Genomic DNA, 26,510 nt, shown 5'->3' with positions numbered 1-26,510 from the left:
AGAGTGGAGAAGAAATGGGTTGGTTTTTAAACCAACTTAAACTTTTGGGTAAATTTTATAATACTTTTAATTTAGTCCTAATCCGGGATGTAACATCTCTATTCCCATTAAGAAAATTTTGACCTCAAAATTTTACTTGACAGAAAAAAATGAGAAAACAACATCCTCACGGACATTAGAGTCGCTGAAATTACCTTTAGAAACTAAAGTTACCCCACAATACTTTAACCATTAATATTAATATGATTCTCAAAACTTGATGTTATGCAATTAGTCCTACTCATCATAAAACCTGTCAAGGAGTAGACCTCAGTCAATGGTAAATGATCATTCCAATAATCTTGGAACCCTATAATATGTCATTTCAATTTACATTTCATAATATAAATAGTTTGCTCAAATAGACTATCAAACTATGGATAATAGGTTATATCAAAGTTTTAATCGTGTAACAGAGCCTCAAGAAGAGTTTTTTTATAACCGGGACACAAATCCCGTATCTTATCCAGTCTTTATATATAAGGGAAACTCTCTAAAGTAAACAATCTCATAAGTAAGTAACCCATTTAGTTATTAGGAATATAACTTGTTCGAATCAAAATAAATTAAACGGACTTGTCTAGATGATCGATAAAACACATACTAAATCTTACTTTGATAAAGTCAAAGGCAATCTACTGAAAAATTTACAATTACTCACTCACAAATCCTTGAGATAGTGTGAATCAAAGTAATATATATGTTAAATCCTTTCGGTTTCCAAAATATAAACAATACAGAGGGAATTCTTATATTCAATCCTATTCAGAATACTTCAAAATTTATACTCATGTTTCATAATAATGAATATCAAATACATAGTTAATAATTCCTAGGGAAGAGGAATAATAGTGTGAAACACTTTCCCCAAGTCAAATTGAATTAGAACAATACAAATATCCTATTTATTAACTGAATGAGGAATTATTGGTAGATATTGAAATTAATCTACAGAGGATTTGAAAGAATTCAAAATAATTCATACCAAAATAATATTCTATTCTGGAGTGCAAAACTTTACACAAATATTTGACAGATCATGTGTTTCTAATATAATATTAGTTAAAAATATTTTTTTATGGGAAACCACGATGTGACAGAATAAAAACCTGAATATGTTAGTGTTATTACATGAATCCATTTATATTCTTATATTTTTGCACAGAACTATAATTTTATCAAACCTCACAATCAAGGTGAACTTGGAAGAACATTTACTTATAAGGTATATAAAATTCATACGAGTTACTTCTTAGGAAAGATTTCAAAACAAGTTCATAGATTTCGTTCAGAGTTTCCCATTTAAAATTGAACATGATGCTGAAAACCAGATATTATCGAGAATAAATTCAGAATTACTAATGCAGTTTAGTCGAAGAGGACTGGAGAGTGTTAAAAGTACATCAATAACATATATCTATACATTTTCTACTTTAGTTGTTGACTCAACTATTTCAGTTCAAACATATGTTGATTCCCCCTAACAGTGAATAATGATCATTAGTTGACTTAATTGCAAGAGTTAAGACCTTATACCTGAAATAGCTAATTAATGTGTCTAAACAATAGCATATATCCAAATCAGGCTCACGACTATATATTAAGTACTAAACTATCATTACGGAAAGGTAGTAACATTTCATAATGGCATCAGAGTCTCGATAATTTTAGAAAATATTTGAAAATCTTGTAGCATGATTTTTTTCAAAAATAATTTTTCATACTTTTCTAAAAATTCTTTTGCAAATTTGTTTTAAACAAATTTTCAGAATTATAGCAGCTGCACAGTCTGATAATTGAAACATGGGATATGATACCACTAAATGTAACTCCCTAGACCCATCCTATGAGTTACAACTGAATCAGGGTGACCAAGTCATCGTATATATGATCCATGAACGAAAATTATTAATAAGTCATTTTAGAAACATTTATCGAATATAAAATCAGAAATAAACTCATGCCATATCTTAAGAAGATTGAGAAATAAATATTAAATTCCATACAATTTATAATCGAGATCACACATTCGATAGCCAAATTGGTCATATATCAGGTTAATATGAAAAAGAAAAACAGAAACGAAGTGAACTACAAAGATCAATGTGTCTTCTAGATTACATCAGGTAATATCAAAATGCAGAAAATTCAAAAGTAAAATAATAAACAAAATAATAATCGTACAATATTAAAATTCAGATATTTTACTAGCAGAATGTTCCAACAGAAATTAACAATCTTACATTTCATTCTGAATCAATACAATATATACACTACCTTACAGGGAGACATCCAAAACTGAATACCAAAATCAGAATAAGGATTTACCCCTGTAGAGGATCCCAACAGAAACAGAACGGAGATATAATCTTATGCGGATGTCAAAACAGGGAATTAATCCCATACAGATGTCAGAACGGGGAATTAATCTCATGCATATGTCATAACGGGAATTCATCCCTTGCAGATGTCAAAATGGATAATTAATCCCATGCAAATGTCAGAACGAGGAGTTAATCCATTGTAGATGTTAGAATGGGGAATTAATTCCATACATATGTCAGAATGAGGACTAAGCCTATGCATAATTAAAAATGCATCAACATGCAAATTAATGGTGATGTCACAACATTCAAAAGTAATTTTTGTTGTGAATATATAAATATATATATAATCAGATCACAAACATGTTTATCGATAACAACATATAACATAACACGCTGAATATATCGAGCAAATCAAGGGGATACACCTATAAGAGATGATTAATATCGGCTAGGCCTTATGTTTCCCACGATCAGTAGTACTAGATCCTGCGGATCAAAAACGCGTATCTCAAGACGAGTGAGCGGACTCGACTGAGCAGAACGAGAGTGATCAGGGTCTATTGGTGAGCAATCCGGAGAAACGAGGACACCTTCAGAAAATTAACCCAAAAGTGAATTCAAAACCTCATAATTTACTTAACATAATTAGGACTTAAAATGAAAAATGATGCAAAACATGGCTTTCGAGTCAGAATTTAGCAAAATGGGATACGCAAACGGACTCAGGACATCGAAAAATGTTAAGATATAGGTCTTTAAAAATCAACGGTCACTAGAAAAGTCAACGAGTCGGTCGATCAAAGTCAACGGGTCAGGGTTAAACCGACATAACGAAGCCTACTCTCATTCAGCGACGCGTGACGCACGTGGGACCTCTTATGGTGGTCGAAAAAATACAAACAAATATTTTAAAGAACGAAGTCACTTACGATCATCAGTTTTCCGAAAAAATCGACGGAAATTAGTTTTTTTTATTACAAAATCCTACTATTTGAACCTTCACTGATTACAAACAACAATGGTGAATAGAAATCCAAGAACATCGAACGAACGGGGTCGACGAGATGAACACAATGGTACAGGAGGTGTCGCACACTACCAAACGGTTAGCGGTGAATCGAAGAAAAACTAAAATGGGTAGAGAGAGAAAAACGTTTCTGGTTTTCACTAATAGGGGAAAAGAGTGGAGAAGAAAGGTGTTGGTTTATAAACCAAATTAAACTTTTGGTTAAATTTTTCCTAAGTCCTTAAACTTCTAGAAACTCACAAACATACATTGACTTTTACAATACTTTTAATTTAATCTCAATTCGGGATATGACAGGATGAGAACATTTATATGATTTTTTTTCTTTTTTGAGTGAGTTTTATAAAAAAAATCAGTCCAATGAGAAAAGAATATGTAAAATGTAATTAATTTGGTATTATTTTCATTGCGAATGACTATTAGTGACAAATAACGATTGATTGACAATGACAACGGGACGAGTATCTAATTAGGATTATAGATTCTTCATTATAGCCGTCTATTTATTATCCAAAACAAAAGGGTGTTTTAGATTATCATTATATGGCTTGATTAGGGTTATAGAATTTAATATTTGTAAGATAATGGTGAGAGATTTATCCACAATAGCAAGTGCGACTAAGTACAAATTGGCTAAAAGTTGGGTTTGATTACTACCCTTTGTCTGTATCCACTATTTCATTTAGGGTCCACTCCCCCATCATCATGTATAATTTTAAACAATTAATAATTCAAATTCGATATAAAATATAATTAAATCAATATTTTAATCCCTCATCAATTCCTTTAAAATTTAGGATAAAATTTACAAATGGTCATGACTATAAGATACTACTTTATCAAGTCATTTTATTATTAAAAGTTATAAAAGTATCACTTGATTATTCATTATGTTCTAAATTTGTTCTTTTTCGTTAAAAATTTGGTGTTAGTTTGAGTTATACGTTAACTTGCTGACTGAGATATGATAAAATATGATCTGATAATCTCAAACGACTATCATATCTCAGTCAGCATGTTAACGTCCAACTTAGACAACCATTAATTTTTTAACAAAAAATGATTAGTTTAGAACATAATAAATAGTTGAGTGACTATTTTGTAACTTTTAATAGTCAAGAGATTTAACAAAGCAACTCCATATAATCAAGGGATCATTTTGTAACTTTTAATAGTCAAAAAAATCAATAAAACAATATCATATAGTCGGAGGATCATTTGTATATTTTATCATAAGCTTAAAAGTTTAAGTATTGAAATGAATCAAAACTAATAGTTTACGTGCTAGCGTAATTTATCTTTTATTATTCAAATATAAGTTCCATGCATCGGTTCATAAAATTAATCTTGGTTGTATGTAATTTTTTAGATAATATAGAAATTTCAAAAGATAGTATTTATTATTTATTATTTAATTTATTGATAATGTGTAAATATTCTGTAAATACGATTGTCTATATTATCATTAAATCCATAAATGGACCGAGGCGAGCGGGTGGGGGCAGTGGCCCCCTAAAATTTTAAAATTACTATATATTTCAGATTTTTTTCTATGTATTTTCTGTTGAAAATATGCTTTCGTCCCCTAAAATTTTATAAATTGATATTTGCCCCTGAAATTTTATAAGTTTAAATTTGCCTCCAACCTAAAATCCCGCGTCTGTCCCTAATTAAATCTACGTGATGAGTTATCTCGATTATATGTAATTAAAGTATAATTATCAAAAAATAATTTTATGTAAAGGGTATAATATTTACCTTTATTTTTACAAAATAATTTGAACCTAGGCTTAATTTTTTTTTTAAATTGCTAATAACATGACACACACAAATGTAATTAATAGTAGATGCTTTCTCTTTCTCATGTGCGACCAAAATCCAAAAGACCAAGCAAAAACTAATGTAATACAAAACAACAATGCTAGATCAAATCACATGACCCATTTGTTGCCTACCAACTTTGGTTCATCATGTGAAGGGATGGATCTCGTACCATCAAGTCAAAGTGCCACCAATGTGATCTAGATCCAATTTCATTATGCTCTTAATTATATTTAATTAATATTGATAATAATAACAATTCTGAGATGTTGATCGATTTATTTAAATTCCAATCGAATCAAGTGACCTTAGTGGTAAAGAAATTGTTATTATTCTTTTAGGTATCGGGTTTGACCACCAAGAACATTAGGAGTATGATGATTGAGAGTTATCTTAAAATATATATTGTCTTATTTAGGGACGATAATGGTTCAGGTTAGGGTTTTTGGTCAACCCGTCTCGACCTGAAATATGCACCATCTACCTGAACCTGACCTGACCCAATTTTTATATTATAAATCAGATCCTACACGATCCGGTATAAATTAAAAATTCAATTAAATAATAATAATTTTTTAAGAAAATTATATTTTAATCCTCGGGTCGGGTTGTAGTTTTTTCACCCTCTACCCGACCTGACTTTAACTCTTAAAAATCTGACATGACCTGATTCAAACCCATTTAAAAAAAAACCTAACCCAATCAAATTGAATCGGATCTAAACCCGTCGAATACGGGTAAAAATATCTTGTTTATACATACCCCGAATTAATTAAAAAAAAATCATACCTATCCAAATTAAACATAGTGATTAAATAACATAAAATTACTCTTGAAACATGGCCTTTTATTTCACCAACAAAAAGTGGGCATTGGGGGACTGTTTGGGTTTGTCCTTAGGGTGTGTTTGGTTCACGGAATGTAAGATTACCAGTGGGAATAAAAGATTACCAGGGAATACGATTACTGGGAATGTTGTATTTTGTGTTTGGTTGGTTTAGCAGGAATGTAAGATTACCGTGTTTATTAAAGTAATAAAAGATTATTGGAATATATATATTTAACCAAATTATCCATATTATATATTTGTATAATATTAAAATTGTAAAATATTTATATATTTTTTTAAAAAAAATTAAATTCATAATATTTATATAATTTTTTTTACAAAATTAAAAATATAAAAAAGGTTTAATGAAATGGTAAAAAAAAATTTAACCCCTGAACTTCATATAAAATTTTAATTATAGATTTTTTTTGTAAATCTAAAATAATTTATTTAAGGATAAATTTATAATTTAACCTTCGTAAAATTTTTATTATTCAATGACAGAAGAAGGATATTTTTGAAAAAAAATAAAAATTTAAGAGTATTTTAGTCCAAAACGTCGGTAATGTTACAATACCTAAGGGAAGGGAGATAATGACATTCCCAGTAATATACCCCAAAAAAGCTACTATTGGTAATAAAACATTACCGGGAATGAGATTCCCGGCCAACCAAACATGAGAATGTGGGATTCCACAATCCTTGAACCAAACACGTCCTTAGAGTTTCTATGGGGTGCACCCCGTCTATTCTTTTTATGTTAAGTTATTCCATTCATTCTAATTAAAATTAGGATAAACTACGTTTTCATTATCTAAACTATCAATTTTAATCTTTATTTTTTAGTATAAAAAAATTTAAAAATTTAAAAATTACACTTAACATTTAGATTTTATTTCATTTTAATATCTAACCGTGAAAAAAACTTAAAATCCTAACTTTTATAGTTGATTTTAAACTATTGTTTCTACCGCAATGTCGAAACGGAACAAACTTTTTACCAAAAAAGTGCTTTTTAGAAAGTTACGTCAAACAAACCTAAATTGAGGATAAATTAAAGTAGAAAAGGATTAGCTATTAAGCCAAAATTAAAAAAATCTAAAGTATAATGAGTGAAATAAGAGAGAGATTAAAGTTAGTGACCAAATTTGCAATTTACCCTAATATATAAACACGAGAATTTAAAGAAAAATAAAGGGCAGGAGGAATATAGAAAACAACATATATTAATTAACAACTCCAGCTATTAGAATAATGATAGAAAAAGAAAGAGCACTCGGATCCAGATATTCAGCTTTTTGTTGAACCATGGTGTTCCACCCTCAACAATCCCAAAACAGATCGCCTGTTTTCTTCTCCAAGCACCACCAATGCCTGCAACTCTAAGTAACCTCTTGTTTCCTCCCTATATCTTCTCTTTCAGTTTCACATTCCTTGTCTTCTTCCACCATTGTTACTCCATTGATGACCAAGGCCAAGCTTTACTAGCATGGAAGAAGAGCTTGAACTCCACCACAGACGCACTGAAATCGTGGAACTCGTTGGACCCTACCCCATGCAACTGGTTCGGGGTTCGTTGCAGCTTGGAGATGGAGGTTGTGGAGATAAGCTTGAAATCGATGGACTTGCAGGGCTCGCTGCCGTCGAATTTCCAGTCTCTTAAATCCTTGAAGACTCTCGTGCTTTCTTCGAACAATCTCAGTGGCGTGATCCCTGGAGAATTCGGGGATTACCATGAGCTTGAATTTGTTGACCTTAGTTGCAATTTGCTCTCGGGTGAAATCCCGGTGGAAATCTGCAGGCTGAGAAAACTGCAGACTTTGGCTCTCAATACCAACTTTCTTGAGGGTGAAATCCCGCCGGGAATCGGAAACCTTTCCGGCCTTGTTTATTTGACGCTGTTTGACAACCAACTGAGCGGTGGAATACCAAAGAGCATTGGGGAATTGAGGAAGCTTGAAGTTTTTCGAGCCGGTGGGAATAGAAATCTTAAAGGCGAGCTTCCATGGGAGATTGGAAACTGCACCAACTTGTTGATGTTAGGCCTGGCCGAGACCGGCGTTTCCGGCAATCTTCCGTCGTCGATCGGGATGCTGAAAAGGGTTCAAACCATAGCCATTTACACATCTTTGTTATCAGGTTCCATCCCTGAGGAGATTGGTAATTGCAGTGAGCTGCAAAATCTTTACTTGTATCAGAATTACATATCCGGTGAGATTCCAAGGCAAGTTGGGCAGCTCAGCAAGCTTCAGAATATGCTATTGTGGCAGAACAGCTTGGTCGGTACTATCCCGGATGAGCTCGGAGACTGCAGGGAGCTGACCGTGGTCGATTTATCGGAGAATCTTCTAACAGGTAGCATACCAAGAAGCATTGGGAAACTTTCAAAGTTCCATGAGCTTCAACTGAGTGTTAATCAGTTGTCAGGTACAATTCCATCCGAAATCTCGAACTGCACGGAGTTGACTCATCTCGAACTCGACAACAACGGCCTCTCCGGTGAGATTCCGATCGACATAGGCAAGCTAAAGAGTTTGACTATATTCTTTGCCTGGCAAAATAAGCTGTCCGGAAGCATTCCAGGCAGTCTTTCTCAGTGCCAGGAGCTCCAGGCACTTGATTTGTCCTATAACAGCCTCTCGGGTTCAATCCCGAAAGACATTTTTGGCTTGACAAATCTCACCAAGTTACTGCTTCTTTCCAATGATTTATCCGGCTTTATTCCACCGGAGATCGGAAACTGCACCAATTTGTATAGGTTGAGATTAAATGGCAACAGGCTTGCAGGAACAATTCCATCAGAGATTGGATATCTGAAAGACTTGAACTTTGTGGACTTAAGCAATAATCATCTCGTCGGAGGAATTCCTCGATCGATATCCGGATTTCGAAGCCTCGAGTTTCTTGATCTCCATTCAAACAGACTCTCTAGATCATTGCCAGATATTCTTCCTACAAGCCTGCAATATGTTGACATTTCAGACAACAGCCTTATAGGTCAACTGAGTCGTACAATTGGTTCCTTAAGTGAGTTGACTAAGCTTAACTTGGGAAAGAATCAACTTTCCGGGCAAATTCCATCTGAGATATTGTCTTGCAGTAAGCTCCAGTTGTTAGACCTGGGTGACAATGGTTTTTCTGGTGAAATACCAAAGGAACTAGGCCAGATTCCGGCACTCGAAATCTCTCTAAACCTTAGCTGCAATCGATTTTCCGGTAAAATCCCATCCGAGTTCTCTGGCCTTACCAAGCTGGCAGTACTTGACCTCTCTCACAACAAATTCTCTGGCCAGTTAGCTGTCCTTGCAAGTCTTCAAAACCTTGTTTCCCTTAATGTCTCCTACAATGAGTTCTCAGGGGAGTTACCAAATTCGCCATTTTTCCGAAAACTCCCATTGAGTGACCTTGAATCAAACAAAGGCCTCTACATCTCCAATGGCGTTGTAACCTCGGCTGATATTGAACATTCAAGGCGTGTTAAACCAGTAGTGAAGCTAGCCATGTCCATCCTTATAGCTACCAGTGTTATTCTAGTACTCCTCGCGATCTACGTGTTACTCCGTGCCCGAATTCCTGACAATGGCCTTATGGAAGATTACACGTGGACAGTGACCTTGTATCAGAAATTCGACTTCTCGATCGATCACATAGTGAACAACTTAAATTCAGCTAACATGATTGGCACCGGGAGCTCCGGGGCTGTATACAGGGTAACGATTCCAAACGGCGAAGCACTAGCAGTGAAGAAGATGTGGTCATCCGAAGAGTTCGGTGCATTCACTTCTGAGATCGAGACACTAGGCTCGATCAGACACAGGAACATCGTTAGGCTTCTCGGTTGGGGTTCGAACTTGAAACTGAAGCTATTGTTTTACAATTATCTTCCGAACGGAAGCTTGAGTTCGCTCATTCACGGTGGCGGTAAGAGAGGAGCCGACTGGGAGACTCGTTACGACGTCGTGCTTGGCGTGGCACATGCTCTTGCTTACTTGCACCATGATTGCGTGCCCGCAATCTTGCATGGAGATGTCAAAGCCACGAATGTCTTGTTAGGTCCTTGTTATGAGCCTTACCTTGCTGATTTCGGCTTAGCCAGAGTTTTGAATAGCAATGGTGATAAAGTTTCCAAATCAAGTCCAAGACCACACTTAACTGGTTCTTATGGATACATGGCTCCAGGTTCTGCTATTTTCCTTTTCAGGGTTTAATTATTTTCAGTTTTTTCTATTTCATTCAATATAAATTCGCTAATCACCTCTAATATATCATTGTTACTGTCAGAACACGCCACAATGCAACCTATCACAGAGAAAAGTGATGTCCACAGCTTCGGTGTAGTCCTTTTAGAGATTCTGACCGGAAGACACCCATTAGACCCAACTTTACCAAGTGGTGCAAACTTGGTTCAGTGGGTTCGAGACCATTTGGCTAGCAGAGGGGACCCAAGTGACATTCTGGACCCAAAGCTTAGGGGAAGGGCCGACCCTGCTATGCATGAAATGCTACAAACATTAGCTGTGTCATTCCTCTGTGTTAGCACCCGACCTGATGATCGTCCTATGATGAAAGATGTTGTTGCAATGCTCAAAGAAATCCGTCACCCCGAAACCGACGTTTCAAAGGGAACCACAAAAGCCCCTCGGTCACCATCGCCGCCGTCTAGAATCATGGTGCAGCAGGGATCAACAAGCTGCTCGTTTACTTTCTCTGACGATTCGAGCCAGTCGTGAAGGGGGAGATTTCAAGTTGTATCAATGTGATAGTTCGTAACCTGTTCATAGTTCATTGAAGAATCCATTCGAGCTTCAGCGTTAAAGATTGGATCAAGTTGTAATTTCTGCTGTATTTGGTATTGTAGCTTGCAATAATCAAGTACTTAGCTTTCACTTGCCTACGCCTACAGAGTGTGTGTACTTGTTATCCATAGGCAACTATTAGGCTTTAGGATCGAGTCGTTGTAGTCGATGCTGGAACAACGATTGTTAGTGTTGGATTTATACAATTAGAACTTATTACAAGAAAGAGATTCTCTGTCTCAAAAACCTAGCTTAACAGCAGTGATCATGTGGTCCCACGTTCCCTACATCACATGTCCATGTGCTGTCTAACAAAGTCATTTCTTCCAGCAATGTTAGAAGCCTCCCCAAAGGTAAAACTAACCTAGGTTTGGAACAACTCTATATGTCCTAATCTGCAGCACATGCCAGTAGCAATCTACATTATTAGGACTTGTACCTGGATATACATATCAAACATGGATATATTCAAATTTTCACCAAACTTTTCAGTTATTCGGAGAAATATATTAAATACGAATGTTCGGATAAATGCCAAGGCAATAGCGATAGCAAGACGAGTATACTTGAATATAAATGGAAAAACAAAATAAGTGCTCCATAATCATAGTGCTCCAATCTGCAAAAGAAATGAGATCCACATATATTAGGATAATGCAACTCCACTAGCAGAGGCTACTGTCATTGTCTGTATATTTGATGTTGTCTCAATATCTCTAATAAAACAACAGATAGAAACAACACATCCACCAAATGGTGAAATTCTTACAAGTTTTTAATCGAGAGTTCCTCTACAAGCACGTATTGTGTGGATCCAATCGATGTCAAAGACTCAAGATGGTACTAATGGGTGCGAGTGTAGGATATGAGTACGTCTTTGGCATGAAAATGTTGAAATTTTCAAGTGGCGTTTGGTTCGCTGGAATCCCTTAGAATTAGGGGGCATGTTTGATTCAAGTTTTCAAAGGGGGAATTGGAATCCAATTCCATCAAGGGAGGGAAAGTAAATTTCATCTATAACATGATAGAATTGAAATCCTTTGGAGGAGGGAATGTGAAATTTGACCATACTACCCTCATCAATCTTTTGGTATTCGGGTCGGATTTTTTTTAAAAAAAATCCGGGATCGGGTCAGATTTTTTTAAAAAAATTTGGGTTCGGGTCGGGTCGGGTCGGTCGATTTTTTTTAAGTTTGATATTCAGGTCGCGTCGGGTTCGGATTTAGAGTGAAAAATACCCGACCCGACCAAAAAAAATATATAATTTTACCTTATATATTTATGAATAATTACAATAATACCCCTTTATATATATTTTTTTTTCAATTAAGTCACTGTTTTTATTGAATAAAAATATTTTTTTATTATTTCGGGTCGGGTCGGGTGAAACTTTATTTTGGTCGGGTCGAGTCTCGAGTGGAGATTCCCTTGTTGTCGGGTCGGGTGGACCCAAAACCCAACCCAACCCTACCCATGACCATCCCTAATTGGGATGATTTTAACTTATAATGTTTATTAGTATGATTTTTATAATTTATTGAAATGAATAATCAATCAATAAAATGAAAAATTAATATTTTTTAAATTTTTTATAATATATTGCTACATGTAAGTTATAAAACAAACTAAAATTAAGCAAAAAAAGAAGAAGGGCAATTCTGTCATTTTACATTATTGAAATCAAATTCATCTGACATGTCTACGAACCAAACAGAATATGGAATGAGATTCCAATTCAATTTCCTGCCAACCAAACATGTTTCAGATTCAGATTCTAATTCCTACAGATTCCAATTCCTTCACAGATTCCAATTCCCTCATAAACATTCTAGCGAACCAAACGCCACCTCAGAGTTTTCCAAGAATTTAGACACAAGTTTAAGGTTTAGAATTTAGGATTAGAGCTCGTTAAACATGCGAGTCAAATAAAGATACTTTAAGAGAAATGAATACTCGAAGCAATATACGTAAAGATCAACCTCACCGCATTTGGACTATAGAAGGGTCACTATGGGAAGGTTCACGCAACATGAAGATTGGTACAAGTACGAGCTAAGAGCCTAAGATGTGCTGTTTATTGAGGCTGTCATTTCAAATAAGCAATTCTATCATTATTTCTACCCGACATGAATTTTGAAACTCGAATTACGGGTATTAAACCTAATCTAAACCCAAAACCTGGAATTGTCATTAATACTCTGCTGAACCATCCTTTTCAATGCTTTAGGGAGGATACTGAGATTCCAACTTCTTTACAATGAAACCAATAACACCCCAGTTGAAACCGCGATACTGAAGCCACCGTACAATCCTTGACTTGCGTGTCTCTTTGGAGACATCCTGACCTCGAAGCCATTGCTTTGAGGCCTGAATTAAGAGGTGATCCATCGACAGCTTTGACAAACCAAGCCGGGATTCCTGATCATCATTAGAGTCATCAATCTGACCCTCAAATACGAGTTTTAATGCGGTTTCTGCATCAGCTTCACTTATTCCCTTCTTGAACAATGCCTGATACACAACATCCCATAACCCAAGAGTTAAAAACTTTTGCTTGAAAACAGCAAAGACTAGAAATCAACAAATCATGCTACTTCTTTTCCTTCGCCTTTCCGTTTGTTTTCTCTATTAAATTAAAAATAGAAGCCACAGGCTAAATATTATTAACAAACAGACACGACTAAATTTAACACTCCTATGCCAAGCGTAAATCCAACAGTAGCCATCTTTCTCCACTGGAATTTTATTTATTTACATATTCAGATACTAATTGCTCTCTTTTTAATTTGATAAAAAGGATCTCATAATAACTTTGAACTTCTTAACCACTTCAAGGAAATTCACTACTACCGAGAAAACAAAGCTCCACCATTTATCAAGATGGAATGACTTTAAGATACATGCCTTTGAACTTTGACAAAACGATTTTAATTTTGAGAAAAATAATGCTTACTTGCTTGATTCTCCTTGGTCCCCAGGTTGATGAAGACCATCTAGATCGAGAAAATGCTTCCGCATACAAGCTATCATTGATAAATCCTCTACAATAGAACAAAGAAGTCAAACAGTTGTTTAACACAAGAAAATTGAATTGCAAAATAATGTAGCAAAAGCTAAAATAACTGAATAGGCTATAATTGCAAAATCAATTTTTCGTTTGGAGTCAAGTATGGTTCCCTAAAAATAGTTGCACACCTATTGTGGAAATCCCTAATCACTGTCTCGACAATCTCCGGAGGGAATCTCTTCACAAGCAGTTTCTTTCTCAGTTCAACTGCTGTATATGCTCTGCAGAAAATGAGGATTGCATTCAGCGAAGAACTAGTGAAACAAAAAAGCTACATAATGAAATAATACGTGCATTTCATTTCCAAGAAATAAGAAACAAATACAGAGCTAGGGATAGCAGTATGTTTACCTTGCCGCAAGTAATTCAATTGCTGACTTCTCGGCATCTAAGATTCCCTTGCAAACTTGTAATGAATTCTTTCCACTATTACCCTGTCCTTGAGGCATCTCCTCAACCATATCTACGGGATTCTCCATTATTTCATGGCCTACAAATTAAAGAAGTTTAACTTTTCCAAATCAGTGAGTGTGATAAATGGTTTAAACCATGATATATCATAGTTCTGCACATATCTGGAAATACTAGGAAGACTAACATGAAAGTGTTTCCATCTAATAGTTGTAAGCTTCTATAAATGGACATAAACATGATCCAACAGAGCCATTACATCCACAATGCTGTGACGTCAAAGCCGACAATTTTATCGATGTTCACATGCACGAGTCTAGTAAACCATCAATTTCACACACTTGTAAACTACATTACCAGACTAAAACACACCCATAATGTGAGTTTCAGACCAACAATTCTGTCGACGCTCGCATACACAGTCCCACAAACCATCAATTCCAATAGCAATCCACAATCATTACGTGCTACAATATGTGAAACTGCAGCATACCTTGTTTAACATCATCATATAATACATTTTTCTTGACCATTCCGTTTCGTGTTTGCGACTTTTTATCAACAACACTGCTTCTATTATTTGTAAACTTTCTTCCAAATGCATTCGAAGCAGGGTATTTACGAGATTCATTCTTTCTCAAACCCTTTGAATGTGAAGAAGCTTCGGGCTCTTCAGTTTCCAAAGGTTTCTTAGGAATATACCTTACTGGAACTGATGAACTATATTCCCTCTCCTTCAAACATAATATTGCCCTGTTTCCATTCACCCTGAGAAATCAAAGCTTTAGAAAAAATAGCATAAAATCATAGCTTTCAATAACCCAAAAATCTCAAGGCCATTTTATTGCTTTTTAAAATATGAATCACGCAATTAACTTCCATTTTCCTGGGAAACTAACAGAGAATGGGAAAAGAAAAACCCAAATTTTGGAGTGGAAGAGCTTACCAGGGAATTGAGGAAGCACGAAACTGAAGGGCTGCAGAGATTTTGGAGTTCAGATTACACGCAAAACTCGACATTTTCATAATCTCAATTTCAAGTTCAGAGCTTTAGCGTTCTGATAAAATCCCAAAGCTTAAATTTGTTTGTCTAGAAAAAAATAGGGTAAATTATGTGCTTGGTACTTAAACTATCAGTTTTGATATGGTTCAGTACTCAACTTTTCAATTTTTCTAAAACTATACCTAAAGTTTAGTTTTTGTTTCATTTTAGTATCTCGTTCAAAATTGAACGTTAAGTTTTCAAAAAATTGAAAGTTTAGAACTAAAACAGACCAAAACTGATATTTTAGGCACTAAATGCATTAAGTTTTTAATAACAAGATACTAAAATGAAATAAAAACAAAACATTAAGTATGATTTTGAAAATAATAAAAGTTTAGGTACTAAAATTGATAGTTTAGATACTAATTTTTAGTTTACCCAAAAAATAAGCTTGAGTTTGTGACTGAACGACAAGGTACCGTCATGGTAATTTAGACTCCCTTTTATTTTGGGTAAACTACAAAATGGTTACTTTTGTTTCATTTTTATTCATATTTTCACACAAATCTTAAAATAGTAATGTTTTGGTCACTACATTGCCGATGTATAACGTAATACGTTAGTAAAACGGGTTAAATTTTGATTTGACTCTTAATATTTAGATTTAATATTAATTTTATCTTTAAATTTCAGATAAAATATACCTATGAATTTAATTAAAGTTTTCCGTCATCGGTTATCGCTGACCATCAGCATTACTCACCATTGGCCACAATTATCGACAATCGTTCGACTCTAAAATTTCTAATTCACTCATTTTTAGTCTACAAATATAAATTTGATATTTGTTGCATCGAAAAATACACTAAACTTTACAAATCTAATCTAAAATTATTTAATTTTTTTAAATTAAATTATAGTAATAAATTTATCATTAATATTTTTTAAACTATAATTAAAAAATTAAATGGTAAAGTACACAAATAGTCCCCTGATTATAAGATATTATTTTATTAAGTCCCTAGACTATAAAAAATTACAAAATTAACACTAGACTATTCATTATATTTCAAACTCGTCCTTTTTTGTTAAAAAAATTATGGTATTCTGAGTTGAACATTAACTTGTTGACGGTGATATGATAGAATCTGGTCCTAGAATCTCAAACGACTATAACATCTTAGTCATCAAGTTAACGTCCAACTTAGACAATCGTAAATTTTTTAACGGAAAAAGACGAGTTTGGAACATAATGAATAGTTGTGTGATCATTTTGTAACTTTTTATAATTGAGGGACTCAACAAAGCAACAGTCTATAGTTGGAAGACTATCCGCATCAACAAAACGAGTACAATTTCAGTTCATCCCTAATCGGTTATCCAAGCATATAGAACATAGCAAAATTTATGATCATTTATGTTGCAATCACCGCCGTAGTTATCATTGGTGACGGAACTTTTAGCATCGGAACCTGAAAAACCCGGTCCGGCTGGTGTGAAAATAAACAATCCATGGCTTGAACCGGGACTATCATTATATAACCAATCATGCACATCCCAGAAAACTTGTACTGGTGTTTTGTTCACTGTGACTATTTCATTTCCTCTGAACCTCCAATGAAGGTTCATAACCCGGATCATGGCGGTACCGTCTATGGTAACCCACATTTCAGGATCGTCGGGACCGGATAGACAGTTCTCGATTATAATGTCGTGTTCTCGTTTCTCCGCGCCTAGTTTGGCCTTGGAACAAAAGAGTTTTTTCCCACAGACATGCTCTTTCTTGCACATCAAGGTAGGTTCTACCGAGGAAGGTTTTTTCCTGGTTCTTGTGAAAGCATCTATCTTCATATCTCCTAAAACTAATGCCACTTTTTCACCAGATACCATTGCCACATAATAGTCTGAGGAGGGCTCGGGGCTATCGTCGAACTTAGCCTGTCGGAGATCCCAGTAAATGTCTACCCTTTTGCCATCTACTTCCATGTTTTTCAGACCTTTTCTTCCCCAAAATTGCCATCCACTTAAATCGATCTTGATGGTACTATGATTTTGATCATCATGAGGGTTCTCTACACTGATAGTAAAGGAATGGCTGGTAGGGGTTTTGCACCATGTGGCCATTACTTTGCAGTACAAGTTCGCAATGTCGGCACCGTAGATTATGGTGACCGAACATTGTGCAGTATTATCCGTTGTTGGCTGATTCTCCTTCTGCTTCTCCGTTGAAAACGGTGGCCTTGGAATGCTAGGTAAAGCACCTCCCTCGAGATTATTTAACTCCGTTAAGTTCCTCGACATGATGTGATTCCGGAGATGCTAGGTTATTTGGTATTTCAAGCTGTTACCGAAATCCGTATGTCGATTCCAATACTCCAATCAAACCTAGTCTGCCGGCGTCATCCGAATCTACCTTCTTTTCTTCATGAAGTGGTGGAGATTTTTAGCCCCAAATGTTGCAACTCAAGGATGATAATGATTTTGCATATAGTGGAACTCATATGTATTAATGGGATGAACAATCGCCGATATATGAGTTCAAGAAATGTTCAAGAAATGGCTCCATGATAATGATTTCGAATTTAGTAGCAATGGAAGTAAAACTTTGATAAATTTACATCTAAGATGAGGTTGTCAATGTTTATCAATCTTAAACAGAAATTTTGTGGTTTTTCTCTACTATTACTATTTATAGACCATTGACTGGCTTTTTTTAAGAAGCCATTCAAATGGAAATCTAAATTTGGTAATACTTAAAAACAGAAGTGTTCAAGATTGCCTGCAAAAAAATGGATGAAAGATAGTACTTTACCTTCTTCCGTTTGTTGCTTTCGATTTTTCCGACTATTGTTCTACAAAATATAGACATTCTCTAATGCAAGATTGCCATGGATGGAAAAAGAGATGATCAAATCATATATATTTATATATAGATAGATGATAAGTTTTTATGTATACATATAGTCAGCTCCAATGACATATCTTGATCACAGCAATATCCTTTCAAAATGCAACCCGGAACACCAACCTCAATACTCCCTGTACAAAACTTTCACCATATACCTATATGCTGTAGAATCCTCAAGGCAAAACCAAAAATTTCCCACGAGGTGATGATCGGCTCCGTCGAAATTCGGGCATTGAAGTTTTACTTGCCTCCTTTGCTTGGCAGCTCACACCGTTCGGAGGTCGGTCATTTTTCTCTCCCAGCAAGGGTTCGACTGCTTGCATTAACCCCCTGTACATGGTAATGCAATATGCATTAGAACTAAACATTCTGATAAATCTTATATGCTAATGGTATACCCTTTGTAAATGGAAGCATTGAAGTATACCTCGGTTCGAGATTCTGTGAATTCCCAGTGAACTTCTGCCGAAGCCTCCTCGTCTTCAATGTGGCCTGTACAGCAGAGCCAACAAGTGAGTGCTCATTTTCTGGCTCGGAGAAGTCACTTTTCCGAGGCTCCTCTATTTTCTCAGTGGCATCCATTTCAGAAAGCAGTGTGATTGTGGCATCAGTTTTCTGAAGTCTTGCAGGCTGTTGGTGCTTTGTTTTAGCCTTGCTCTCAACCTTGCTTTTCCTAATTCCGCCCTGCCTAACATTAAGGGCTTGCCTAAACTGCTCATCTTCATGTTCCGAGTGAACTTTCTTGGTGTTATGTTTATGGAGATTGTTTAACGAATATGAGATGTTATCTTGTTTGGAAGTCTCTTGGGATCTTGTATGAACCCTGGAGGTGTTGCTACCTGTTGAGGGGAACGCAGCTGTTGTGGCAACAGATTTGTTAATCGGTACTCTAGCCAGAAATGGTACTTTCGATGTTACTGGCGGATTTTCAACTGTTTCAGCCTTGATCCTGCTTCTAATTAAGGTTCCTCTATCAGTGGATAAGGACCTTCGGACAGGAGGAGACGGTGACCTTGCCTTTACCGCACTCACTGATCTCTCTTCGGCTAGACTATGCATCTTTGGAAATGCCTCCTTGCCTGTGAATGCGGACGGAAATCTTGACCTCCTTTGCTTACCTGAAGGACAGCTTCTAGCCTGAAAATCCAATATAGCCATAAAATAGATGTAAAACATTCAATCTTTGGAAAAATCCTGTCAAACTTTCATTGTCCAATATGTTTTCAATTACCTCAGATACTCTATTATAATCAGTAGGTCTCTGAGATAATTCAGGCTTCATGCTGGTAGACATTCCTTGTCTCGGAATTTGGAAAGGTGAAACCGCTCTTCCTCGTTGAGTTTCAGTCATGCTTCGAGCATTTCCACCATTCAGTTGTTCTACTTCCGCTTCCTTCTTTTCCAATGCTAGTTTAAGATTTGATATCTAAAATATGTTTTTTGTCAAATGATTGAACAAGGTAGAAGAAAAATTCGTATAAAAATTTGTAATAATTGGAGTTAAAAGCATTAATAACCCACCTCTTCTTTAAGCTCTCGTATTTCACCGGTTTCCTTGTTGGATCGAGCTGCCCCGAGTTCTATGGAAGCAACCCTCTCAGCAAATTTCAGTGTGCTTACCGTCTCTCCAAATGAATTGACCTCAGGACTTATATGTACAAACATTAATGTTTTAGCTTGACCACCTATCACATAAAATAAAATAAGATATGAACAAATAAACAAGATAAAGTTCGAACAAAAAGGTCTGAATATATCACAAATGATTGGAAACAGGCATATGTACTTATGTGTGTGTATGTATATACCTAAAGAATCTTGTAATACTTGAGTAAGCTTGCTGTTTCTGTAAGGAATATGTGCACTCTTTTGTGCAAGTGCTGAAATGACATCTCCTAGAGCCGAGAGTGATTTATTGATGTGTTGAGCTTCCTTCAATCTGTCACCTACGGCCTCGGATTTATCCACTCGCTCGCTACCAGCCAAATCCACCAAATGCAAGCAACCTTTGAGAACAGATCCAGAAACCAACTCTTTCCCGTACACATGAATAGTCAAAATACTGTGAGAACGGCTACTTCGCTCGTTTAAAGCCGTAGCACCTACAGCACGATTCTTTTGACCGGTTCTCATCAAGTCAAGAACATCTTGAGTACTTGCAACCGGAACCCAACTTGCATCAGGCACATTTAGGCCATTCAATTGGGAATTATTTCGAATATCCAATGTATAGGTTGTTAAGGTGAACTATATGCCAATATAGAAATTACACACCGATATAGACAAAAATAACATAGAACCAATAAAGTTGTAGTTCAAGTATGTGAAAGGATATCTTCTGTTAGAGCCATCAAAAACTAATAGATCTCTCACTTGTTCATTGTATATTTCGATCATCTGCACCCCAACTTCGTATTTAGCAACATCTGCTCTTTCCTTGGATATTTGAAACAGGTTACGTAAAGCACGATAGTTTACACCCCATGTTTGATCGGTAGTCAGATCCGGCCCACTCTATGAAGAACAAACAAAATGAGTTGTAAATAAAGCGAGATGAAAGAAAATAAGACATTGTGCAGTTGCATACACAAGCAGAGTTTATGAAAATACCATTGTGTATGTCTTTCCGGAGCCAGTTTGCCCATATGCAAAGATGCAAACATTAAAGCCATCTAAGACGGATCTGATCAGTGGTTGAGTGTCCACATATATTTGTTCTGCACGTTAACATCGTCGATTTGAAAATGTGAACAAAGAAGTGAAGGATAACAAAGACCTAACTCCATGGAACAGGAAAAACCTTGTGAGACGGTTGGTCCAAACACCTTGTTAAAAGAGAATACTTTTCTTGCATCTTTTCCCTGCTTTAAAGGATTGAGAATCATGATGTTTCCATTTTCTCCTATATAATCTACAGTTGATTGTCCATTTGTATGGCCTTGTAAAAAGGGCCTCACTCGACAGTAGACTCGTATCGTTCCTGTTTGAAAGACGTAAAAATGAGTTAAATCGTGCCATTCATAACTTGTATAGATTCAGTTCAATTTCCAACAGAAATGCAAACCTTTGAGGTCTTGGACATGATTGTAAAGCATACGATTTTCTTCTAATACCTTGTGATAAGATGAGGATGCCACTTCAAGACCCTTAATATGATGCACTACAACGGGAAGAATATATAGTTTCATGATTTTATTCATTAACTTGATAAAGACCATATAAAGTATCTGGTTGAACAATGCTGGAGATTCTTACCTAGCCTTTTAAGTTCTTCCTCCCAATTTGAATGAATCTGTTTAACTTCAAGCTTTGTTTGTTGAAAATCTGATTTCATGTCCTAAAAGGATACAAAACATATGAAAAAAGGTTTTCGATTTGCGAAGGTACGTTTAGAAGTATACTCGAGCTAACAAATGAATACCAACATTGGTTTTAAAGGGAAAATTTTCCAAACCTGTATTTCTCTTTGCTGAAAGTCAAGAAGCTCTGCATGAGCAGCTGAGTGACTAACGGTATGGCGAATAACATCTCGTTTCCCACCACAAATGCAGAACTTGGAGAAATCATTTGAAGCCACGCTTATTCTATGACCAAGATATAGTGAGATGCCTTCCATAAAATCGGATTTTGATAGAGAATTTATGTCGGCTTTCAAGAGTTTCTTCAGAAACTGCCCAAGCTGGGGGAAAAAGCGGGCCAATGAACTATTAGATCATTTCGTCCCAGGGAGAATGACAATAAGGTCTTTTCCTTGTAATGTAACTAAAAGCACAGTTACTTGCTTTCCAAGGCAATAAGTACTTGATTGGGACAGTGGCAGTTGAAAGTTCATATTACCTGTGTTCCTTGATAAACAAGCAATGCAGAGAAGTCCTTCACGATCTTACGGATTAATGCATCTATTAGCTGCAAAGTTTGATCAATCAATCATAATGGACTAAAAGATAAGAGAAAGAACTCCTCTCATTGCTTCAGTTTAGTTTAGTCAATTATTTGATATCAACAAGTTGGCATGGGTCTTACCTACCGTTGTATTCAAGGGGAACTCATCGATCCCATTGCTTTCTCTAAGGTAAGCTTGTAGAAGACAAAGCCCAAAGCAATCGAAAAGAAAAGCCAGAGCATTGACAGTTTTGGACTCCTCGATCGTGACTTCATTGGAGAGATGGAAAAACTCCAACAATTGTTCATATTGTGATGATTCTGATCCATCCAGAGAACCGTCAGCAGTTTCACTTCCAATCAAGGAACGCGGTAACCCTTTTGGGAAGGCTGTAATCTTCGCAGTTCCTCCGTATCTCCAAACTCCGATTCCTCCTGCTTGTTTCCACTCATAGTATCCTTTCAGGCAGAGAATGCAGTCCACAATTTTATTCATTGAGCCCCCCTGAAAATTCAAGTCTTACACATTCATAAAGCAGCATACTATAAGGATATAAAATCATCCAAATAACAACGGAGATAGCCGGGAAATTTCAAATCAATCAGCAGAAATATACATCTTAAAGAAATAAAATGAACTAGAAGTTTGCTATGAACGGTGAAGAACTGACGTTGACTATGCATTCTGAAATACTGTCAGATATTTATAATGACTCGTGTGCATAAAAGCGTGTTCAAGAAAATTCAAACCTTCTCAACATCAGAAGCTTCAAAGGTCAAGAGCTGCATATCTTTTACAGCCACCAGGAAATTCCTCATGTTTTCAAAATACTGGATTGCAGACTGTGCTGCCCCCTCTGTTGACTGGTCTGGGATTATTGGATTTTCCACTATCTGTATATAAACAGATATGTGCTCTTAAGAGATGTTTCTAAGATCTTTTTTGTTGTTATAAGAACATAATGAAGTTTATGAAATAAATACAACAACAATCCATTGAGAACCTTAAGAACAGCTCCAGGATTGACTTTGTTGAGGACATTGCAAAGAATGATCCCATTTCGAAGTGCAAGGCAAAACTCTTCTTCAGAGGGTTCTTTGGGCAGGGATTCTGATTCACCTTGGTCCATCTGTCTTAGCCATTCTGCTGCTTGGTACCTCCTTGAAGCTTATTGACATGAAGTATTAAAACTGTTAGTTTTACAATATGTTACTCCGACTCGGGTGCGAGTGTCGGATACGATTATATGTCTGAAAGTGGTATAGTCAGATTTCTCTAACTTCTACTATGTATATTTAGAGGATCCTTGAAAGTCATATCCTCATATCTATGTGTCAAACACGAGTATCAAATACATATACTTCAAAAAAAGTGTAGAGTCAAAGCAATATGGCTCTTTCTACTCCAAACTTCATTAGTCTCCCACAAGCCACATGTTCTAAATCCTAATCACAATTTAGAACTACAAGTAAAATACTGAGCTATTTGCTCTCGCCTTAAAAGTATTAGAACAATGTGATCCAATCCTAATATATATATATATCTGTCGGATACGTATACTTAAAAGAAAAATGCAGAGTCGGAGAAACACATTTACCTCATTGCAGACATCTTCCTTGAGTACTATCCTATGGTTTTTCATAAGATAAACCTTCTGTTTACCCTTGTTCATCCTTTCTTTTTTTTCTTTTACCATCTTAGTTTTGTATTCACCGCTTATTAAAAAGTTATACAATTGATGTCCATGGTCTATTAGCCCCACAAATAAGGAAAAGAAAAAAGAAGAAAAGAGAGAGACACACTGATAACAATTGGTTGGAATGTCCCAATACCCTACACCAAAACTAAAGTAATATGCAGATGTGGGTCTCCTTAGAACAAGGAGTGTGTTACAAAAGGGTTATAAACGTCGAGAATTCGAGCCTCTTAACATATTTGAATGCTACTTGTTGAACCCCCTAGGCAGGCATAGCCAGTTGATTAATACAAACCCTTCTTCTATTTTCCAACTAAAATAAAATGTAGACCTAAAACACCAATGGATGTGGACCCAAAATCACTTTAAAAACCATGGGATTTCCCGCACTTTGCGCATCATCATCATCATCATCATGTAGCATATAATCTTTTTTCCCATAATCTTCTCTTCTTTTGAAATCAAAGAATGATGAGACCAACAGAACAGTTTAATGATATTGATAATATTAGAAGTAACTTTCTTGGGGAACTTGAACAACAAAGAACTGGAATTAAACAATTTGGTTTTCAAATATGAAAGAGATACACTGATCAGGCACTGATTGAAAGAAGTTTTCTTTTGATGTTGAAGGATTGATTGTTGATATATATATATATATATATATAGAGAGAGAGAGAGAAGAGAGAGAGAACAGAGTACCTGCTTCTTCAGCTTTTCTATGAGCTAATTCATTTTCATTGAAGACATCATCAGTGTTTGAAGCCTCAACGTTGTTAGAGATCAAAGCCTTTAATCCTCTCAGATTCTTGGATGGAGAAGTGAAAATTGGATTAGAGTTGATTAGCTGAGGCATTTTATCAGTCACTTTCCTCCTGGTTTTCCCCAGAAAAAGTCCTTGAGAAAAGATTTCGAACACTGGAAAACAGTAAACAACAATGTTGATCAAGCTCATTAAACAATGCTGGTGAACATGACTTAAGTTCAATCCAAAAGACAAAAACAAAAGTCGGTAAGAAAAGTTGCAGTATTAACATGGAAAATCAGATACAAGAAAGCAAAAAAAAACATGGGAAGAACCATTTTCTTAATTTCTGCAAACAACAACAAACATATGCTTCAAAGAAAACAACTTGTGAGAAGGAAGAACAAACCTAATGGAAGGTGCTGAAACTGTGGCAGAAACCCCGAAAACTTGGAGAGAAAAATAAATTGAAGGGTTGAAGTTGATCAGTTCAATTGCTTTGATAGATCCAATATGATATAATATAATATAATATATGACAACTGAAACTATGTCTGTCTGTCTGTGTATGAGACCACCAAAAACAAATATCCATTTAATCAACTTTTATTATTACTTTTACATGAAACTTGTAATAAAGTATATATAGAAAACAGTATTAATTACTTGGCCTTGTTTCAATGCTTCCACCACACCATTCTGCATTGAAAGGTTTATACATACATATATATATGATGTTGTTTAATGTTTGAACATTGTTGATTACATTTCTTGATTAAAGTTTGTGATGATTAGTTTTCCCTTCATTATTCTGGTCCTATATGCTAATTCCGTTACCTGTTTTCAAACTTGAGATATGTTTATGAACGAAAACGGACGCATTATTTTATATCAGGACGTGAACTTAAAATATTATATTAAAAGATAAAGTGATTGAAAGCTCTCGATTGACATCTTCTATTTCTCGGATTCAATACTCATTAAGAGTAAAATTTCCCTTTCCCTTCTCTAGATAGAAATTATTCAAAAAAATTATATTAAAAATTTTAAGATACGAAATTATAAAATTAAATGATAAATACAAATAATATATATATATATATATATATATATATATATATTTAAACCATATAAAATTTTGAATTTTACATGGAGTGATCACACTCCTATCACCCCTCTATCCTTAGTGTTTAAGAGCTAATTTCTCACTCTTAGTATTATTTCATTTTTTTAGTAAATTATGCATTTAATACTTAAACCATCAGTTTTGATCCATTTTAATACCTAAATTTTAATTTTTTTTTTTCAAAATCATACCTACCATATAGTTTTCCTTTCATTTTAGTACTATATCATTAAAAACTTAACACGTTTAATACATAAATTGTCAATTTTGATCCGTTTTAGTACCTAAACTTTCAAAAAAAATTCAAACTAAACGTTAAATTTTGAACGGGTACTAAAATAAAACAAAAAATAAAGATTTTAACGGCAATATACTAAAATGAAACAAAAACTGAACTTTAGGTATGATTTTGAAAAAATTAAAAGTTTAGAAAACTGATAGTTTAGATACTAAATACGTAATTTACCCTTTATTTATTTATTTTTTTTCCAAATGGGAGGGGTTTGGGTGAAGAATAAATAAGGGTAGGTGAGCAAAAGAGAGAAGATTCACCTGAGAAAATTAAAATCACCACCGCCCCCTTATCTTTTTCTAATTTTTGAATTGTTTGTATACGTTGGGATATGGTTTATTCCGTTGGTTGGTTTGAAATGAAGAAGAGGCAAAATAAAAGCAGTCTAAGGTCCATTTTGGAAAGTTGGATCCCTTAATGATTGCACAGAGTATCCTTTCATTCTTTCATTTTTATTTTTCGGGGTAAATTACATGTTTAATACCTAAACTATTAGTTTTGGTATATTTTAATACCTAAACTTTTATTTTTTTTTTAAATCATACTTAAAATTTAGTT

At 35.1% G+C, this 26,510-nt stretch overlaps 4 protein-coding genes across 4 annotated transcripts in view; 1 reads left to right on the top strand and 3 right to left on the bottom strand.

The window, feature by feature from the left end:
- Positions 1 to 15,371, bottom strand: part of LOC120205306 — a 30,652-nt gene extending 15,281 nt beyond the window's left edge. Inside the window, exons 1-7 of the mRNA XM_039205216.1 lie at positions 15,264 to 15,371; positions 14,811 to 15,085; positions 14,258 to 14,396; positions 14,035 to 14,127; positions 13,793 to 13,880; positions 12,961 to 13,350; positions 10,019 to 10,023 (exon numbers count right to left, since the gene is read on the bottom strand). Of these exons, the coding sequence (XP_039061147.1) occupies positions 13,063 to 13,350; positions 13,793 to 13,880; positions 14,035 to 14,127; positions 14,258 to 14,396; positions 14,811 to 15,085; positions 15,264 to 15,343 (963 nt within the window). The 5' untranslated portion in view covers positions 15,344 to 15,371 and the 3' untranslated portion in view covers positions 10,019 to 10,023; positions 12,961 to 13,062. The remainder of the gene's footprint in view (positions 1 to 10,018; positions 10,024 to 12,960; positions 13,351 to 13,792; positions 13,881 to 14,034; positions 14,128 to 14,257; positions 14,397 to 14,810; positions 15,086 to 15,263) is intronic.
- LOC120205301 (LRR receptor-like serine/threonine-protein kinase) lies at positions 7,314 to 11,326 on the top strand. Its single transcript, XM_039205214.1, has 2 exons — positions 7,314 to 10,222; positions 10,325 to 11,326. Exons 1-2 carry the CDS (start codon positions 7,414 to 7,416, stop codon positions 10,771 to 10,773), a joined length of 3,258 nt encoding a protein of 1,085 aa, XP_039061145.1. The 5' UTR covers positions 7,314 to 7,413; the 3' UTR covers positions 10,774 to 11,326.
- Positions 15,372 to 16,670: 1,299 nt separating the features above from the next.
- Positions 16,671 to 17,603, bottom strand: LOC120205349. Its single transcript, XM_039205243.1, has one exon. It carries the CDS (start codon positions 17,601 to 17,603, stop codon positions 16,671 to 16,673), a length of 933 nt encoding a protein of 310 aa, XP_039061174.1.
- Positions 17,604 to 18,347: 744 nt separating this feature from the next.
- LOC120205300 (kinesin-like protein KIN-14F) lies at positions 18,348 to 24,695 on the bottom strand. Its single transcript, XM_039205212.1, has 16 exons — positions 24,492 to 24,695; positions 23,097 to 23,260; positions 22,843 to 22,986; positions 22,238 to 22,597; positions 22,048 to 22,116; positions 21,665 to 21,889; positions 21,466 to 21,547; positions 21,275 to 21,370; positions 21,011 to 21,190; positions 20,821 to 20,927; positions 20,546 to 20,724; positions 20,019 to 20,437; positions 19,732 to 19,895; positions 19,442 to 19,636; positions 18,638 to 19,347; positions 18,348 to 18,540 (listed from the first exon to the last, which is right to left on the bottom strand). Exons 1-16 carry the CDS (start codon positions 24,643 to 24,645, stop codon positions 18,384 to 18,386), a joined length of 3,405 nt encoding a protein of 1,134 aa, XP_039061143.1. The 5' UTR covers positions 24,646 to 24,695; the 3' UTR covers positions 18,348 to 18,383.
- Positions 24,696 to 26,510: the final 1,815 nt, after the last annotated feature.

The sequence above is a fragment of the Hibiscus syriacus genome, unplaced genomic scaffold, assembly GCF_006381635.1.
Source record: "Hibiscus syriacus cultivar Baekdansim isolate YM2019G1 unplaced genomic scaffold, ASM638163v2 tig00012370_pilon, whole genome shotgun sequence".
In the NCBI taxonomy this organism is placed as follows: Eukaryota; Viridiplantae; Streptophyta; class Magnoliopsida; order Malvales; family Malvaceae; genus Hibiscus; species Hibiscus syriacus.
Note: the sequence above shows the minus strand (reverse complement) of the source record. Positions and strands in the feature narration are given on the sequence as shown.